This window comes from Balaenoptera physalus (genome assembly GCF_965194825.1).
Source record: "Balaenoptera physalus genome assembly, chromosome: 1".
Lineage (NCBI taxonomy): Eukaryota > Metazoa > Chordata > Mammalia > Artiodactyla > Balaenopteridae > Balaenoptera > Balaenoptera physalus.
This window is the reverse complement of record NC_138882.1, coordinates 17,923,552-17,944,468: the sequence shown is the minus strand read 5'-3', so window position 1 is coordinate 17,944,468 and position 20,917 is coordinate 17,923,552. Positions and strand designations below refer to the sequence as shown.

Genomic DNA, 20,917 nt, shown 5'->3' with positions numbered 1-20,917 from the left:
ACACAGAAAGATATATCCATGAATAGAATGTTAAGTTGCATGCCCCCCAAACCATAGTGCGATTGATATTCTCTCTATCTTCCTCAATTTCACTTGGAAAATTACAGGGGAAATAGAAAAAGAGATTGCTTGGTATTAAATGTTTAGCATTTATGTGAAACAATTACAAAGGAAACCTCACCGTAATGTCTCAGGCTGTATATTTTAGTTTATCTAATTCAATATGATAGAATAAACCAACATGATTATTTACTTTCTTCCATTGCCGAGCTTGGAGATTCCACTCTTCCTTAACATGAGCTGCTTATTTTCCTTGCAAGGAAAATCCACAATAATCCCTCACTTCTTTTTTTCTCTGTCCTGACTAACATCACATTGCTGCTGACTGAAGTTACAGATGGGTGGAGCGACACCCTTACTTAGGCTAAATGAATGGGAACTTTTGATGCCTCTAATTTAGGCCCTTTAAGATCATAATAATAAAGTATACACCATACCAAAGAGTCAAATTCATAGTCCCACTTGCTTAAGAAAACTTTCTGATTATCTTTCTATTCCATGTTAATGTCCTTTTGATGATAAAGATGTTTTACTTTCAGATTATTACTCTGGAAACGGTACTACTAGCAGAATTCAGCAACTGCAAATAAATCCCAGGGTTACTGGCTTTCTCCACGTGGGGATTACCGACATTTGGAGCTGGATAATTCTTTGATGTATGGGGGTGGCGGTGGAAAAGGGACCTTTCCTGTGCATTCTAGAATGCTGAGCAACATCCCTGGCCCCCTGGCCCTTCCACTCCCAGTCATGACAACCCAGAAAGTCTCCAGACATTGCCAAATGTTCCCTGAGGGTGTGGGCGGGGGAAGGGACAAAATCACCACAGTTAGAACCACAACACGTGCCTGATCTGTTACATGGAAAAGAGAGGGGAAAGAAAGAAAATAAACCTTTTTGTCTCTTCCTTTTTTTTTTTTTTTTTTGACTGTCGAAGGGTCTACATATTTTAATTGTTAATCATTTGGATTCTTACTCTGTTATGTGGAATCACTCTTTCTAAATTTCTAAAGCCCTGTACAGTGTCTTTTGAATAGATGTGCTTGAAGTTCAAGTGGATTGTCAAAAGGACGAGAAGTCCACTAATTCCCACTGGGTAAAGTATGGGTAAACCTTAGCATAACTCCACTTTGAGCCTTAAACTAACAGCATGTGAAAAGATCAATACGAATAAATTCAAAACTAATCAGATCCCTTCTTCAAATGTTGACACAGTATTATTTATATCCCATAAATACCTTCTTGACTAAAATTCATCCTAGGAGATTGGCACCTGGCCAGTTCTATTCATATTTACTGTATTTATATAGTATGCTGGGCCAAGGATAATATTTAAGACAAAATATGCCTGAAGGCATATACAATATCTCATATTTTTACTTTTAAAACTCCGCATTGCTAAAAACATTTCGTCTGAACTGTATAAAATGTCCTGCAAAGGGCTACCAACAATCTGTAATGATATATAGCTCGTTGAGTATGATTAGAACATATTTGTAATATTTGAGCTGAAGTCACTCCCTGAAAGCTAATAAGTTGGTGGTAAAAAATGAACCAGTGATCTTTCCCATGCCTTCATCTCTGGGGCTTATGACCCGCTGCGGATTCCCTTCAAGAAATGACAGGCACACTTCCTCCCCACCATCACTTCAGGGAGGATCGAGTTAAAAGTTAGGCGGAAAGGTCCTAAAGAGGGAAAGCTGGTATGTAAGCCAATGCTGTCCTTTCAGTTTGCCCTTTAAAAATATGGTGGAGTGATTTTTTTTTTTTCTTTTCTTCCTTTTTTTTGGAAGGGTTCACTATATTCCAGTATAACTAGAAAGTACTGGAAAATCAGTTAACCTACTTTCTATAAAATTATCCACAGTCCTAGCACAGTAGTATCAAATCTGCTATTAATAAGGCTTTCTGCTCCTAAACTTCCTTTAAGGCTTTAAGAAGCCTGTACTCTTTGTAGGAAGACTGATAGTTTATATTTTACCCTGCACTGATCGGAGGCTTTCATTTCTTTGGTAGCTGGGAGAGGAAGCAGAGGGAATCCACACACCCACCTGAGATGCCAACCTCTGAAACCCTAATAATTTGAGAATTTTTTCCGATTTGGTGATGATGATAATCTTGCGTGGGATCACCTCAGTTCTTTAGACTGAAGAGTGCTTGAAAGGACAAAGAATGAACACCCTCTTGGATAATTTGCTCTCTCCACACCTATCTCATGAAGGGATCAGACCTCCTCCTCTCTGTTATGAAAGTGCCAGCAATTCATGAGAGCTGTTGCAGGTAAACATCGAAGGCTTGGCTTGTTCTGGTTCTACATAACATAACTGCCCCGCCTGCCCAAATTCCAGGAGAATGGTTGCACGTGCTAGAGAAAGCAAACTGACTCAACTCCCTGTTGGGTCTCAATGATTTTGGACTAATTACAATGAACTTTCTTTCCTAATTATCTCCTTGGCTCCACCCCAGGTAGAAAGCTTTCCTTCACTCCCCGGGGGGGAATCACCAGGGTGGAGTGTATTTATCACCACCGTTGTGGATGGTGATGTAATTACAATAATAAAATCATCCCGCTTGCCAGGATCTCCTGCTTCAGCTCTGCTCTTCAACAAGAAGAGATGATGCTGCAGCAAAACAGAGGTCGCCAGGAAGCCTGGGGTTGGATACTTCAGCTGACAATCTGAGACCATCAAATACAAGGCATGGCAAGTCCCGGAACTACGACTTGTCAAACTAAATATAAATATTCAAAAAGAAAAGCACCACCCTGCAATTAGAACCTCTAGGATAAAATTACCAAGATGGCCATATTATCTCTGTAGGCAAGACACAGAGACGTTGTGAAGGCAGCCAGGGAGTATATAGGGCATGGAAAGGGGAGGAGAGAGATGGGCAACCAATGAAAAGTGTACGACTTGGGATTTGGAATAGGCAAATGTTGGAGCTCTTTTTTTTTTCTTTTTCTTCTTCCTGGTATTTAACCCTCTCAGGCATCAATATATGCTTCTTCTTCTTTTCTTTTTTTTAAAGAACTTGGAAATCATTCTAAGCTAACTGCCCTCTTCCCTTCCCCTCAAAGAACTCTTAACAATAAATCATTCACTCCCGTTGCTACTGTATGCCAGCTGGTTTTGAGGACACTGCCCTCAGAGAAGCCAGTTTAAAAAAAAAAAAAAATCGGCTGTCTTCTACGCTGAGATTTAGGAATGCAACGAAGTGACTGCAGGAAGCCTATGAAAGGGCAGGGAACACCGGGCTCAAGAGTGAGAAAGATAAACGATAAACGCATAAGAAAAAGGATCTGCTACACCGGCGATTTTAAGAAGGCAGGTTTGAGTGAATTCTGAAAAAAATAACGTGAAGGAAAAACCCTTTTAAACGTAGTCAGCAACGAAGCTGTCCTTTCTACCATTCCAGGTGAAATCAAAAGGGGACGTGGTTACAAGATCTCGCCTTGGGGGGAATGTAAACACCTCGCCGAGGCAGTAGATTCAAGAATTGAGGGGTTGGAGGTAGGTTTTTGGAGGGGTCTCCAGATCGGGTTTCGTCTTGGCGATGCTGACATTTTTCGGGGAGTTAGAGACAATAGGGAAGGCTTGGGGAATCAGCTGATAGGTCGGCACGGAAAGGGGCGCCTTCCGGAGAGGCTAGTTTTGAGCCACTTTTTTTTTTTTTTTTAACCCCTCGTGCACCAGTTCGGCGGGCTTCAGGCCAATCGGAGCAAAGAAAACAAACCCACCAAGGTTTCCCGGTTTAACGCGGCCCCAGGGAGCGCCTCCAAGTTTGACAGAGGAGGGCTGACTCCTAGCCGGTGGCCGAGTCGAGAATTCCAGGGAAGAGAAAAAAAGAGAAAAACGCCTTATAAAAGACGGGGGCGTTGGGGGAAGGGAGAAATGGAGAAAATTAAAAGTCGCAAGTCCACGTTTTAAAGCCTAACGTCCTCAAGCACACAACTGGCAAGGAGGTGGGTGGGACGGAGGACAGGAGCAGGGGAAGGAGCGAGCTGGGACCCGGAGAGGGCAGGGCGATCCCTGGAGTGGCTGCGGTTCTGGAAGCCTCGGGCAGCGCTAAGCCCCGGGGAGTGGAAGCGGGGAGCGGTACTTACTTTCCGAGGGGAAGAAGGGCGGCATGTCTATTTTGTAAACCTCCTTGGCGTAGTACTCCTCGTCGCTCCGCTCGCGCTCGCAGGCGGCCGCCCTCCGGCTCGCCTTCTCCTGGAGCAAGTCCCTTGTGCTGTTGTAGATGGAAATCACCTCCGGGGGGACCTCCTCGGGTTCGGGGTAGTCTTCTGGGGGGCTGGTGAGTTTCAGCTTGCTCAGGATCTGTCCGCGGATCGCCTCGATCCTCTTGCGCATGAACTGGTCCATGTCGAGCGTGCTGCAGGTAGACAGGCTGAGCGCGACCGTGACCAGATGCAGAAGCAGAAAAGCGCTCAGCACACAGTAGTGCATTTTTTTTTAAGGTGGAAAAAAATTGTTTTTAAAAAGTAAAAAAGTAAGAAAAATAAAAAGAAACCAACAACTCTCAAAGTACAGATCAGGTAGATTTTTTTTTTTTAATGCGAAACTTTTGCAAACAATCGGGAGTCAATGTCCGAGAGAAAAAGCTATCTTGCTTGAATTCCTTTAAAAAGAAAAGGCAAGTCGTTCCCCAAGTGGAAATATTAATACACGACGGACAAGGGGGAAGCTTCACTTGGGGGAGTCAGCAGAAGTTTTCGTGGAGCGACGAGATGGGGGGGGGGAAAAAAAGAGACGAGTGGCTATTAGGCAGAAATAAATTGAGGAGGAGGAAACGGAGTTCAGTGTGTCAGTTTCGGGTGCGGAGTGGCGGATCCGAACTCGGCTCCTCCGGCCAAAAGGGAAGAGATGAAAAGGTCCCGGGGCTGGCAGCGGGCGCGCCGGCGGGAGGGGCGCGGGCAGCGCTGTCAGGGGGGCGGCCGAGGCCGGCCGGCTCCAATTTATATATTTAAAGAAGGAGCGGCGCGGCCCTGCCTTCCACTACGGCGCTGAGAGCAGGAGCAGCAGCAGCTCCGGAGCGGAGGAGCGCACACGTGTGTGAGTGTGTGTGTGAGTGTGCGCGCGCGCGCCCGTGTGCGCGCGCTGGGAGCGAGCCCGGCCCGCGGCGGGGAGGCGGGAGCGCTTCGCGCTGCGCCCGGGGCTCGGCCGGGTCCGGCGGGGGCCGCGGAGGCCGCGGAGGGAGGCGGCGAGGATCCTGCTCCCGGAGCTGCGCGCGGGGGCCGACACCCCGGCCGGCGCGCCGACCCGCCCGGTCACTCCACGTTGCCGCCGCCGCCGCCGCTGGCGAACGCGTCCGGCCTCCAGCTCCCTCCTTCCGCTCCTCCTTCTCCTCTCGCTCCAAACGCCAACCCGGCAACAGACGAGCGGCGGCCGCCGCCGTGGCTTTCGCCCCCCGCGGACCGCAGCGGCAGCCCCGGGACGCGCCGACAGGGGAGTTTTATTCCTAGGGGGTTACGAAGGGGTTCCCTTGGACTCCCACCCTTGCCCACCCACTCCTGGTTTCTCTCCCACTTGGGCTTTCTCGCTGAGGGTAGTAGGCACTTGGCAGCCTGCAGTAGATCCTCTCCTTTCTCCTTTCTGCGGCCAGGCAGCCCCTCGGTTTGCCCCCGAATGGCTCCCTAGACCGTTATCCTAGGTTCTCCATCCCTCTCGCCAGGCCTCCTTCACTTGCGCTCTCGCTCTTCCCTGTGTGTCTCTCTCTCTGCCTCCCTCTCGGTCTCTCTGTATCTCTCCGGCTGCCTCTGCCTGCCTTTCTCTCCCTCCCTCTCTCTCTCTCTCTCTGGTCGGGAGCTTCTGGAGCTCCCCTCGGAGCGTACCTTCTGCTGCCAGCAGATAACATCACGATCCTGCCTGGGAGGAGAGATTTATAAGTTCTCTCTGAACCACGTGTTTGCCTTCAACAAAGTGACGTGCTAGGATTACAGTCAGAAGTCCTCTCGTTTACTTAGACCACGAGCTCTCCCTGAACCGTTGAGGGGGTGTGGAAATGAGGACGGCTGTGGGGAAGGGAGGGAGGAGGTGGAGTGTGCGCCCTGACAACAGTGATTTATGGTATTTACTTTATATAGTCATTTTGGACCCGTCTGGTGAAGGACATGCGATCAAGCCTCCCATTTTTACTTCGCGTGGCTCGCTCACAGCCTCCCAGATGGGATCACTTGCTCTAGAATGGAAGTCTTCCCTCCTGTATTGTACACACACACACACACACACTCTCTCTCTCTCTCTCTCTCTCTCTCTCTTATGCAAATGAGCATCAAACAGTTGACTCTGGGCCAGGCCAGCCCTGAGATAGGTCATCCAAGCTCCACCTCCTAGCTTTTTAGTGGAATCATTTTCTGAGATTCCAGAGCACCGTGCTGGTACCTCTCTCCTAAAGCTTATTTTATTATGGTTTGTTGTTTACAGCCTAGTTCTGCATTTGACTGTGAACGGCTGAAAACAGAGCTCTCTCTTTTGCACCTGGAGAATGAATTATATTTATTCTACTATTTGAATGAATGGCTATCTTAATTTGCTGCCTAAGCCACTTCTTGACATGGCTTTCTCTTCACCTTCTTCCCCAGCTAGACTTTAGCAATCAACTTCATTCCTTCCACAGGATATATCCAGGAAGCTGGGATTTTAAGTGTTTGATGTCGCTGTTATACACTACTCATAACTTGACATTTTCTATTTCAACCTAGTCCAAATTAGATAAATACAAAAATAATTCTTGCCCCTGTTCACTTTTCCATTTTTCTTTTCTTTTACCTTTAGTTACTCAAAGTCAACATTTTCATTTCATCATGACGGTAGCCATACCGACTAGACAGATGATTTAAACTGGAAACTCTGTTGAGTTTTCCCCCAAACTCAAAGCCACTATATCATTCCCTAGTTCAGATGTTCCTTTTATTATAGAAAGGTCACAAGGAACTTTCTCTAACTTTTGGAATTTACACTTTCCATGTGTATGGGGCCTATATCATTAGTAAATAGAGGGGTGGATAGTTACAATAACAGTAGCTAACACATATTACACTTAGTAATGTGAGGCAGATCGACAGATGTATCTATATATATGGTCATTTAATCTTCACAACATTCTAAAGTAGGTATTATTATTATTATCATCTCTATTTTGCAGATGAGGAGACTGCGGTACAGAGAGGTTAAGTACCTTGTTCAAGACCATAGTAAGAGGCAGAGCTGGTTTTTAAAATCAGAATGTACTGTCTATGTTCTTATCCACTACGTATTTCTAAGAAGCACTGGTACCAGAATATGTCTGACAAACAGGGATTGTGTGGTGAAGTTAAGTTTGAGAGATACTGGGTACTCTCTTGCCTTCTTACAGATTCACAGTTTCCATCATGTTAAAGGCTCTGAGAATCTTACAGAAAATACAACTGTTTAACTCTTTTAACCCAGCATATCCTGAACTCCCTTGAACATGGGATTTTTTTCCTATGAAAACACATCAGAAAACTCTGGAATAAAGGAATTGTTCCAACCAACTTCTGAATAATTCTGAAAATTATGTGTAAATCAGCATTAGCATGTTCCTTTCCTGGAGGTCAATTTCAAATTGAAGCAACTTGAAAGCAGTTAAGACAACCAGCTACAACTCCAATAGCCAAAGCAAAATATACTCAAGAGGTGCTGCTATGGGGCTAGTAGTTTCACCAAGTTGTCATCCCTTTTGAGTTGAGTTTGAGAACTGCACTAATCTAGCTATACACAAAGGGGAGAAGTGACTGTTGCTACACGTGGGGCAATTATAGGACACAGAGCAGGAGCTACTGAGTGAAGATGCGGCTTTGGAAGGTGGCTGGTTACCTTAGGCACCGTGCTCCGCCAAGGACACAGGCTCAGCCTCCCCTCACATTAGGGAGACTACCTTCTAGATATAAACACAAACGTACCTGAGGTTAAGTGGGTTCAGATTAGAGTGTGGATAAAGCAGCAAAAGTCCATCTCCATCACTGCTAGGAAAGCAATCTAAGCCATAAATCCTTCTGACAACACCCTTCCCAACATAAACACACACACTTTTGTCCATGGTATTTAGTTTGATGAACACGTACTGCTTACTTTACAACCCCTCAGACTCCTGGCCTGTTCAGAAGAGGCTACTTTTAATTTCCCCAAAGCCCAGGAAGCGAGGACAGGGGAGGGGATGGTAAACTCTTCTGGTGTGGCTGAGGAGAGTGACTTGAGTGTAGCAGGAGAGGAGGCGCCCCTTTCTACCTCTCAGGTGAGCAATCCTTTGAAGATGCAACAGGTAAGACTTCAGGAGCTGTCCCCCTGGTTTACCAAAGCCATATGGTAAAAGGGGATTTCACCCACACAGACCATCCTGATTACCTCGAAGAGGCAGGTGAGCACAGTGGTAAAAGGAGCAGGTTCCAGACTCAAGTTTTCTTGGGTTCAAATATCCATCGCTTTCTGGTTTTGTGATCCTGGCTAAGTTACTCAGACACTTGTGTTAGTTTCTTCATCTATGAAATGGGGATAACGCATAGTACCAACAAGTTAAGATTATTGTGAGGATTAAATGACACAAGGTACCAAGAGAGTTTCTAACACAACCTGGCACTTAATATATGCCCATTAAATGTTAGCGACCATTCTTGTATACTCTCACTTCTTCATTTCTGTCAGCTCTTTCTCCAATATAAACAGAATGAAAAAGCCAGGGAAGATGCTAATTAGAATTTGTTTCATGGTTATGCCTCCTAGAAGTTTCTATAAGTTCATGCTCATTGTTATTTTAAACATTATGGTATTTATCCCCTACTAATTGTAGGAAGAAAGGACAAGAAAATACACTTTTGGTGAATAGAACTCTAAATGATTATCAAAATCCAGTTAAGTCCAAATTCCAGTTTAACACCCTAAAATGGAATTCTTTGTTTTCCAGATCAGTGGGAGAGGGTACAGCTGTTTCCATGGCTAGCCTTTCTCTGCTCATTAATGGGTATATTCACTTAACTAATGTGCAAGTCCTACAAGAGCCTGAACAAATCCTTGATACCAAAACAACTACTCATCCCTGTCCCAGAGTTTTACCCCTAAGGATCACAGACAAGAGTTTATAATGTAATAGGACCTTCCTAAGTCTAGTGAAAGAAAAACTTCATTTGTAACAATTTTGAAAGCTTTCCACAATGGTTTCAAGCCTCAAAAACCAGGAGGTGGGGAAAAGAAATATACAGAGCTACTGTAATTGATTACATTTTACTCTCAATAGTTCCACTTGATAAACGCAAAGTAACCCTTTAATGTGAAAATATACCAAAAGCCTTTTAAGTTCTTACTTGTAATTTTATCTTTGATACCACAATTCAAAAACAATGTTTGGTCCATAGCACTTTTTGTCTCATGTTCTGTACGCATTTTTATGCAAGTTTCTGCTCTCAGAATAATGAAATGAAAACGTTTAGTGATTTCCACAAGAAAAATCATCCAAATATTGTTTCCATTCTGTATCTATAGGTTTATCCAAGAAAGAAGTGATAAAGGACAAAGGATGGCACACTGGCAGGGAGGAAAAGGCTGAAAGAGAAGATCACAGGTGGTGAAAGATAAAGGGATGAACTCAGGAGACAGGGAAAAGCAGACGTATCAGTAGGTTGTGAGGTTTTAAAGTGATAAACTCCTCACACTTTGATGATACACTGTGGGAACACTGATCTTACCCTTTGGAATTGCGATTAGTTGATGGATTACTGCTGGTGGCTTTGGGGCCCTTCCACCTCTATATTTTCAGCTCCATGAGATTTCCAACAGGGGGCAACCTCCGGAGGCCTGGATACTGTCACTGCCTACTGAAATCAGCCAGAGATTCTGGTTTCTTACCCCGGTGAAATTCAGCCACTAAAATAGCACTTGGTGACTGATATAAATAAAGAGCATTTAGTGATTGATATAAATAAATGAACATTATGGGGACAGCTGTCTTACACTAAAATATGGAGACATGCTTGATAAAATGCTAATGCTGATCAAAAGAAGCCAGCAGCAGAGTTTTCCTTAGTTTTTAGGGCAGGGTTTGACACTTGCCTTTACAGAATCTCTGCTCCTACTTCACTGACCCCACCAGCCCAGCAGTCCCCAGACACTTCACAAAGCAAGAGACTGGAATTAGGTTGCTGGGGAGAAAGGGAGACAGAGAAGTATGAACAAAGTAAAAATTCAAAGATGAGGAAGGAAAAGAAAATGCAAACGATAAGAGAAAAACATAATGATGTTATAATTAAAATGAGTATGACAACATAAAGTGGAATTTTTATCTTTTTAAGATATATAGTCTTTAAATGAATTTGTCATCATTTCAGTGGGCTTCATAGATTGTGGAAAATTCTGAATGTGTAAATTTCCATGAGCAAAGTTACCAACCTCTATTTCAAACAACCTTGCCTTTCTGCTGCCTCAGTTATCCTGCAATTAAGAAATGAAAATAAAACAAAAACCAACAGGCAATAGCAATTGCAGATAAAAAGAAAACCTGGATGTAGTTTTTTTTAATGTTAGAAGGAAAAACTAGTAAATACGTATTTTAAAAAGCAAAGTGTAAGTATACTTTTAATATGTATTTTAGAAAGCAAAGCTATATCGGTAGTTATGATTTGTAAAAGTGGAGGCTGAGGGCCACAAACTTTTCCTGATGTTTGTTTCAAGTCTTAGAAAAGAAAGTTAGTTCTTACATCTAGGGCGACCATATAATTAATCACACAAACCTGAGCACTTTCAAGAGTGAAGAGGATGCTTTTCATCAATACACAGGACACCAGGGGTAAACCAGGACTGTCCCAGACTGTCACCCTAAAATGAAGCCACTTTCCAATCGGAATCTGTAACAATGCATCAATTAACTTTTCACCTTTTCTCGGTTCAGTATGATATATGTTGCGTATTTCCAAGCCTTTTTTTTCTTTGCCTATGCTACGGATTCTAATAATCACTATCAGAGCTATAATTTGAAAATACTTGTACGATTTTTAGCATTTATATAAACATGCACCACCCCCAAAATGAAGCTCCTGAGAGGTGCCTGGTCAAGATTCTTCTGAGCTCCATGAAAGCCCATCTCCCACACAGACAGGAAGAAGAGGATGAAGATGAAAATGACTGGGGATTAACAAGTATTTCATGTATTCTGGGTACAGCCAAATTCATTTTTAAATTTTGGAAAGTGAACAATAGATAAAAGAATCTGAAAGGTAAAAATAAAGTGTCCTCTTCCCGTTTTAGTGTACAGAAAGAACAGAATGTTTCTGTCATTTGCTGCTTCCAGGTCACCTAATACTGACTTTTTACATGTTGATCTTTCCTGTTTAGTAAACAGTGAAGGCTGCAACAAAACCAGGGACACCTGGGAAGTTAACATCACCTACATTTCTGGTTTCCTTTTAGATTATTTCAGTTATCTCTATGTGTCTTTTCAAGTACAAAGGCAGTATTTTTACAGTCAATATCAAATGGCAAGCTGTTTACCATAAACCAAAGAAATAAATCCATAAATGGGCGTGTGCTATGACCCAAAGAGACTTCAGCAATACACAAAAATGATTTTGGCTACCTGGTTATTAGAGATAAGCTTTTGTTTTTTAAGAGGTCTTTGTTAATTAAGTTACTTAAGGTCACTAGACAACAGATTGTTGCAAGGTCAATCTGGTTATTTGACCAGTTATAACGGTTAAATGGAATCGATACCCCGGTTGTACTGATTGTTCAGAAACTAGTCCCTCGCCTGGTGTGAGGGCTGGAGGGGAATCGTTTAATTCAATGATAGCCTAAATCGTGCCACCTAGAGGAGAAAAGTGGTATGTCCTACAGCTTCCTATTTGGAGAAAACTAACATACTCAATTTCCCTGGGTATTTTCATCACAGCCTATTAAACAATGATACAGTGTCATCTGGCTGTAAATTTCTTTTTAACTGTAATTAACTTTCACCTCAAGAATATTTTCCATTGACTTTTTTTTTCCCCCAGAGGAAAAATAAAGTGTTAGTTACTTGTTATCTCCTAGCCAATAACATTCTAAACTAAAATCTAGTCTTCATTTTTACAAAGCATAATTTGAATATCTAAATTCTTAATAGCAAAAATGTCAGCACTTACACTTTTATGAGTCATCTAATGTCATTAAGTAACAACCAGAGCTATGGGCAAGATATTGTATCTTCGTATAAAAGGAGCTAGTCATGTTCCAATAGACAGAACTACTGGACACTACTCCAGTACTTAGTAGTAGTTCCATTTCTGCAGCATCAAGATAATTAAATTGCAAAGTTTTAATTATCAGACATACTCAAACAAGATCTATAATAAATTCTCCAACAGTACACTGTATAATAAACTGACAGTAGCAACCAAAATAAAGCCTGAGCTGACAAGCTACCTTTAAATTGCTAGTGCCAGGAAAATGTTCACCTTTTGATACGTGCCGTCTTCCCCTACCTTCCACTGGCCATAGGTTCGTGTCATGAGTAAATGAGACTAAAAAATGTAATATGCCTATTTATTTTTCCCAGAGCAAAGTACAATTTCTAGAATCTCATTTTCTATAAGACCATAATAATTTCTAGAATGTCACTTGCTATACAACATTAGTATCATCTACAATGTGAGGAATCACTGTTGTGTTTAACAGCTTTATGACTGGAGCTTGGACTCAACTGTATTAATAATTGTGAACTTGGGCAAGTTATTGAACCTATTGCCTGTTTCCTCAACTATATGTTGGGGACAATAACAGCACCTACTTCACAGGGTCATAGGAAGACTGACTGGATGAGTTAAGGGCATTATAAACTGTTAAATACTATCTGGCACACAATAATTACTGTATAAATGTTTGCTGTTCTTATGACTTGCTCTGGTCCAACTTATACTTGACTGGTTGACGGGCCGACCTTCATGCAGTCATCAATTGCACCTCTCCATGTCAACCCCTTGGAGTGTTCTATTAAGACAGTATTTAGAGTTTTGGTTCTGGAACAGCTCAAGTAGACAGTAAATATATTTAAATTTCTCATTAAAGGTCAGGATCTTGGTACTCAGTGTGAACTCGACTTTTCAGGCCGTCAAAAATTATTTTTTTAAAAAAAGAATGTATTATGTTCTTCTATTCATCTAATGAATTTTTGGCATTTGAAAATTTTACTTATGCTATAATTTTTTAATCTTAACGTTTTCAGTCTACATGCAATTCTTGACACGTGATTTCACCAGTCTTCACGCCATCATGTTAAATGGTAGCACAAAAGTGGAAGTATCACAGTTGACGTCTGTGTGTGTCCTCAAGTCACTGAACTTGTAGGTTGCCTAGAATTTGTTGTTATTAAAAATAATGCTATTATACTGTTCACACAGCATTTTCTGTAATTAAGATCTTTTCCTGAGGAGGGTTTCTAGAAGTAGAATTACTGGGTGAACACAAATTTTACTATCTGCCAGACTTTAAACTTTTGTGGGAGGAGCTCATTACCTAGAAGAGGAACGTTTATGATTAAAGAGATCAGAAATGAATAACAAATCTACATGCACAGCATCTAAACCTCCAAATACATAATACTGTTTCCTGAGACCCTCCCTACTACATAGCAGGCACTGTGCTAGACAGACACTGTGCACGCATTATTCCAATCCCTCCAATACACACAAACATATCCCTGTGCCTGAGGTACATGCTAGCCTCAAAAAGTTTTAAGACATTTTTGCAACGACACATGGCTTAATATGAGTCCAAACTGAACTCTGAACTCAGTTCTGATTCCAAAATTTTGCCTTCTGTCATCTAACAACGAATACTGATATTTCTAAAAATATTCCATGTAAATATAACTTCATTTATCATTAAAAAGTGTACTTGGGAGTCCTCCTAAGGACCAAAATATGGCAGCTGTGTCATGCAATAGATATTGCTATCATTCCTACCATTTGTAGAGAAGGATAATGTCACCTTGAACCTTTCGGACTCTGAGCTTTTACTATTTATAATACACTTAAGAGATCCCAGTGTTATTGTACAAAGACAAATATCATGTAGAAACAGCCCTGATGCTGTGCTTGGTACTACTCAGTATTTCAGGGTAACTGCTGTGTCTGGCCGCCTGGCTGATGTTTGGAGAGCTGATGTCAATCCCTTATTTATGTCCATCCCACGGGAGGGGATCCATTTTTACCGAAGACTGAAGTCTGGCTCTGCGAGCACGCAGAGGCAACTGTCTAGAAGCCTCAGGGTGAATCAACAGCTGCGAGGCCACCCACGCAAAGGACACGGCTCTCAGCTGTCTCTCCATTCAGAGCCCCAGTTGGTCTTGACCCCACACAAATTTGGTGTTGCTGCTCTGATGTTTATGCACCGATTGCATTAAAGATGCAGGGCAATGATTCTGGGGTTAGAGAAACTGTCCTTTATACAAATGTGGTTTGACACCTCATCGCTTTAAACTGGCTGGACTAATAATGCTCATGGTGCGCTTTGTTTTCCGGGTGTTTTTGCCCAAATCTGCAACCTCCATTTGCTCTGGCAGGATGTCGAGTGTGTGCTGGGACAGATCGGAGCCCCTGGATACCTCAGGAGCCCTGCCACTCAAGGCGCTTCCTCAGGAAACCTCCTAAACAAGGAGACTCCCGACAGAAGTCCCCAGCGCTGGAATTCACTGGCTTAGATGGCACCTGCTGTCTGCTGCTCTGACAGTTCTCAGCATGTCCCTTTCGTGCATCACAAACCTATTGTTTCACAGTACAGCACTGAGACTTAAAGTTTATAGTGTGTTCATTCTGAAAGCTGCAGGTGATACTACTAAAAAAGCAAATGCTATGTGTCATACACAGTGGCCTAACATGTAAGGACAATAGTTATACCTCAGGAAATAATTATAAAGCAACGTAATATAGCTTTTTAAAAATACAAATAGTGAAAAAGACATCAACCATAATTTAGTCAATAAAAATCACACCAGTATTTGTATATACTTAAATTGTATCAGTAAGTGTTTACGGAACAATTCAAGATAGACTTATGATCCCAAAATTTACTGGTATTTTATTAGACTAAATATACGCTCTGTGACTTTATTCTCTTCATAGGTAGACAGACCACCACTAGCCATGTGCAGCTTTTAAAACTTGAAGTAATTAAGTAAAATGAAAACTCCAGCTTCTCTGTATCCCTAGCCACACTGCAGATGCCCCACAGCCACTTGTGCTACCATACTGGACAGTGGAGATGTATTTCCATCATCACAGGAAGTCCTACCGGACAGTAGTGATGTAGAGACCAAAATTATAAGGAATCAGGCCCACTTCTCTAACATATACCCTTGTTTAACTACTCGAATGAAGAAAACCAAAGAGCATTTGCCAGAAAGTTAAATATATACTCCTGCTATGGTGGAGGGGTGGGTGAATGAGGTGAGCAATGTTGGACCAGATGTTGCTAACAAAGCAAAATGAAACATATTTTGTGACTCTGAGGACAACTCTTCTGAATACAAAAGTTTCATCACACACCTAGATAAATAGCCCTAAATCATAACTCCCTGAAAGTATGCTCAGTAGACCAGATGAAAAATACTAATGTGGTTCTAAGCTAGAAAACATCCTTTAGAGAATCTAAAATTGTTTAAGAATTGTTGGACTATATCTTCAAACTACAAAATTCTGATTAGATTTATTACAACTCTTAGTATTTTGCTAACCACCAATCACTACTCTAAATGTCCTGTCACCTATCTCAGACACCATTTTACTTCCAAATCTGTTCACTGGTCCTCCTGATTGATATATTTAATCAAGTTCAGAAAAGCTCACACAGAGAAAAAATTTATCAGGAGGCCTACCTTTGCTGCAATAGACAGTAAGATTCATCTATCCAGCTGGCCAATATTCAGACTCCTGCTTTCTTGGGGAAGGAATGAGAGAGATTTTTGTAGGCACGGAGGAGTTCTCTCTCCTTTTTCCAAAATTTGTTCTAACTGCCAATTCACCTCAAATAGTCTTCGTACTCATAATATCTGCAGGGCTCAAGAGACTCACTACCTATCACAGATATACCGAGCGGAGACAAACATCAGTCATGTTGATCCTAATAGATAAATTTAAGGAAGGAGTAGTATGAACTCTGCTTCCTTCAACTGAAAACCGTTTCCAAGTAAAAATGAACTTAACATCGACAGAGTACCGACAAATTAACCTCTTCACACCCCTAGACAAGCTACATTATTCTAGAACTCCTGTTACTGTACAATTACTGTACAATTCTGTTACAATAGTTTTTTAATGTACAACTTAGATTCCACTATAATAGTTTTTTAAAAGGTTATCTTTTAACAAACATTTTTTAAGTCATGGCAGATAACTGATTTATTTCAAGTTATTACTGTTAATCCAAATTGCCACACAATCCAAATCATACAGTGGGCACGTACTGCAGGAAGTCGATTTTAAAAAGGAACAGGAGATTTGACTTTTTGATTTTTACAGGAGTAAAATTACCCCTTATTTTGCCATAAACAATACCACTCAAATGATTCTAGTACAGTTCCTGGAACAGGTGCTCAATTAATGCCAGATAAATGCTTCACTTAACTTTCTAATTCTAGTACGAAATTTAAGTCAAGAATCAATGGTAGGGCTTCCCTGGTGGCGCAGTAGTTAAGAATCTGCCTGCCAATGCAGGGGACACGGGTTCAAGCCCTGGTCCAGGAAGATCCCACATGCCGCGGAGCAACTAAGCCTGTGCGTCACAACTACTGAGCCTGCGCTCTAGAGCCCGCAAGCCACAACTACTGAGCCCACGTGCCACAACTACTGAAGCCTGCGCGCCTAGAGCCCCTGCTCCGCAACAAGAGAAGCCATGACAATGAGAAGCCCGCGCACCACAACAATGAGTAGCCCCGGCTCGCCGCAACTAGAGAAAGCCCGCGCACAGCAACAAAGACCCAACGCAGCCAAAAATTAAAAAACAAATAAATAATTTATTGAAAAAAAAGAATCAATGGTAATTAAAGTTATTTCACATCTAAGTTAAAAATGTACCATTTGCTATTTTATGCATTGCTGTGGACTGAATTTTTGATCCCCCGCCTTCCACAATTCAGAGGTAGAAGCTCTATTCCTAATATGGTAATATTGGAGGTGGAGCCCTGTAGGAGGTAAGCAGGTCATGAGGCCCTTATAAAAGAGACACTGAGAAAGACGACCTCTCTCTCCCGCAAGCAGACACAGCAAGAAGTCAGTTGTCTACACACCAGGAAGAGGGTGCTCATCAGACATCAGATCTGCCAGCACCTTGATCTTGGACTTCCCAGCCTCCAGAGCCGTGAGAATAAAATGTTTGTTGTTTTTCCCACCCAGTCTATGGTATCTGGTACAGTGTCCTGGACTAAGACACACACACACACACACACACACACACACACACACACGTGCACACTTCCTTAAGAAATTACAAATGTTAAAAAGTATCTACTGATTTTTCAAATGTATGTTTTAAAAGTGAAATACACGTGGCACAAATATATCACTATACTAAGTGCAATAATGGTACTCTGTGATCATTAAAAGAAACTGAAAAAATAAAACTTCCATCCCATTTCACTTATGATTCTTTTATATTATATAATTTTATATTAATATAGTTTTGATATATATTAAAATTAATATAATTAATATAATTTTATATTAATAAACATCTATAATAAAATAAGTAAATCCGTATAGGGAAGAAACAAGTTATCCAAAAGATGTAATATCAACTTACTTATTTGACCTCCTCCTATCTCTTCTAAATATTTATGCTCTATGATGAGTTCTTTATAGGCATTCTCTCAGGCCTTACAATTCCTTACAAGGTCCTCAGTTTGTCCACGTTTCTGTTCACACTTCAGCCTTAGGACTTCTCTGCTGTTACATGTTAACTGGGACATCTTTAGGTGTCTAGAAGCTCAATTAAATGGCTTTATGGTTAAGGACTGCATTTACACGTCCTGAAGACCAGCACGGGAGGGAGGATTAGTTTAGTTGGCAGCCACTGAATATTAAGTATGTTCGTTCATATGTGCAAAACACAGTGACTGAAAAGCCTTAAGAGGTTTTCCAAAATTTAAACTTTCCCTTTCACCCACTTATTCATATTATAAAAGACAAAATATTTTAAAGGATTGGACTTACCCTCAAATAAATCTTCCAGAACTTCCTATGGAGTCATTTCAGGTTCTAAGTACTGAAAGCGAGCCTTTGAATTAGTCCATCCAAAGCGTTTCCAGGATATATTTTTCAATGAGTAGAATAATACTTAATCTATGTAGAAGTCTAGGTAACTTGAAAATAAATTCAGTATTCTAAGTTAAAGTACTAAACTACTGTAATGATTCTAAGTTATTGTCAGTCTATAACAGGTATTAATTTTGTGAGATTTCAACGCCTAAAAGCAAAACATAAGCAATACTAAACTATGCTAATACTGAGAACATTCATCCTAGCCATCTGAATATCCAGATAAGGGAATAAGATAATACCTAGGTACTGGTTACCTGGTTACTATTTTCCATTGTTCTTTTTAAACAAACAAAAATAAAATCTTTTTATTACTCTATTACCCTAAATAGCTACCAAAAATAAAACCCAAATATTGTTATATTTAGATAACTACAGGGGGGAGAGGTATAGTAATGCTGTTCTTTCTCTTTTCCCTCCTTAAAGAACTCAAAGACAATATCAGAAGTTAGGTGCAGAATTATTTATCTGATTGATGTCAGAATTTAAATGTTGTAGGGGGACTTCCCAGGTGGTGCAGTGGTTAAGAATCCACCTGCCAATGCAGGGGACACAGGTTCAAGCCCTGGTGCGGGAAGATCCCACATGCCGCAGAACAACTAAGCCCGTGTGCCACAACTATTGAGCCTGCGCTCTAGAGCCCGTGAGCCACAACTACTGAGCCCACGAGCCACAACTGCTGAAGCCTGCACGCCTACAGTCCGTGCTCCGCAAGAAGAGAAGCCACCGCAATGAGAAGCCCGCGCACCACAACAAAGAGTAGCCCCCGCACGCCACAACTAGAGAAAGCCCGCACGCAGCAATGAAGACCCAACGCAGCCATAAATAAATAAATAAATATTAAAAATAAATAAATAAATAAATGTTGTAGGTAAAATATTTAGCGTAGCGATGACAGAGGTAGATTATTTAAAACATCCATCTAAAGATACAGAGTTTTAAAAATAATATGCTCATCCTTAGATTCATATATGGTGGTATTTTGCTTAAAAATTTGATCGCCAATATGCAGAAATATTAATACATATAAAACATCCTATCTTTATGATAAAAATTATTTCATGTGATTTACATATGCTTTACACGTTCTAACATAAGTGATACATTTTTTTTTCCTCATAGCAGCAACTCAATTTTATTTTGGAATAAAATGATGTCTGAAAGAAGAAAATCTGCCAATATTCTCTTCCTTCCTTTCAGTTTGAAAATCTTGCTCAATTTTTCTAAACTAAACTAAGGACTATACGATGAGTTTATGTTAAAAAACAACTTTTTTACTAAACAAGAAGTTATTTACCCATTTCTATCACCTGTTGTCCTATGCAGAAGAATTTTTGCAAAGCTTTAATATGATTCAGAAACAGATTAATAGCAAAAAAAAAAAAAAAGTAAAAGCTTTAATTCTGAGAAGATAAAAGTTTTTAGGTGCTGCAAATTTGTTTTTCAAAATTATCTACGTGTGAGGTTGTATTGAAATATTTGTCTGTGTTAAGTTATATTGAGATGTTTAGTATGCTCACGTTACTACTGAGGACTAGTTGTTCACATTTACTTATATTACACTGACAAAATAGCAGTTCTATAATTTAAGAAGACACTAAATTTCAAAAGTTTGGATACATACAAAAATGTACTTTGAGCTCTGCTGGTTTAATCATTTGATATCTTAGATGTATACCTTCCTTTAGGATAACAAATACCAGGCCATGGACTAATTTAACTTTGGTTACATAATACTTGTAACACTCAAATGGGTTTGCAAATATAAACGTCTCTGCTCTAGCATAGTTTTGAGGGGAGGATTATCCTTCGATCTATAACAGATGCAAGCATGTGCAATTTGGTAGTAGGAGGGAACTATTTTTACTATGGAAAGATGGAGTAAGGGATGGACCCTTTTAAAAAAGAACAGATCACTTTTATTAAATAATTCCCCTACAAAGTTTGCAGCTTAGGCCCAGTTTGACAGAAATTTTGGAATGATATTAAATAGCCCTGCTTTTTCTCTTCTCTTTTTGTTTAACACCTAGATTCTGAAAGTCATCCAATTTAATAATCTTTAAGACAACTATAAGGAACCAAGTCTCATATCAGACGTAGTATCTGACGCAGACTATCTGTTGTCTACCTACCATTTCACTGGTCAGCCAGTCCATGAAAAAAGAATTTAAGCTAACTCAAATATTTAGGGAAAATAAGAGAAACCAGAACATGTCAAATATGCTTCCTAAGAAATGATGCCTCATTGCATAAGTTAAATATGAGAATTTCCACCTCAGTAAATCTCTCATACAAAAATAACCTAACACTTAAAATAAATCTAAGCCATTATTTATATATATTACTTAGCATATAAAAGGAAATAATATAAAAGTAGAAATTTGATGTTTCTTAAATCATAATTGCCAGAGTGTCTAAAAATAAAATCATCACCCCAAATCAGAAATGCTGTAATTTAAAAATTTTGCTACATAGGTTTTCTCAATAGCTCACCAAACAAAAACCACACCAACCCTTCCCCACAAAAAATATACATATACAGGTCTGTAAGTTAGAGGCTGAAAAATA

General features: G+C 40.7%; 1 protein-coding gene and 1 long non-coding RNA gene across 4 annotated transcripts in view; one reads left to right on the top strand and one right to left on the bottom strand.

Annotated features, from left to right (window-relative positions):
• TGFB2 (transforming growth factor beta 2) overlaps nt 1–5,914 on the bottom strand; it is an 84,694-nt gene extending 78,780 nt beyond the window's left edge. Inside the window, exon 1 of one of the 3 annotated variants that reach the window (XM_082427361.1) lies at nt 4,160–5,914. In XM_082427361.1, the coding sequence (XP_082283487.1) occupies nt 4,160–4,505 (346 nt within the window). In that variant the 5' untranslated portion in view covers nt 4,506–5,914. The remainder of the gene's footprint in view (nt 1–4,159) is intronic. The other 2 variants (XM_082427359.1, XM_082427360.1) reach the window with 2 other exon arrangements.
• A 218-nt stretch (nt 5,915–6,132) lies between these two features.
• LOC309644702 lies at nt 6,133–18,525 on the top strand. The gene is made up of 2 exons (XR_014254564.1): nt 6,133–9,633; nt 10,130–18,525. It is a non-coding gene; the product is annotated as an uncharacterized lncRNA (long non-coding RNA).
• The last annotated feature ends 2,392 nt before the right edge of the window (nt 18,526–20,917 follow it).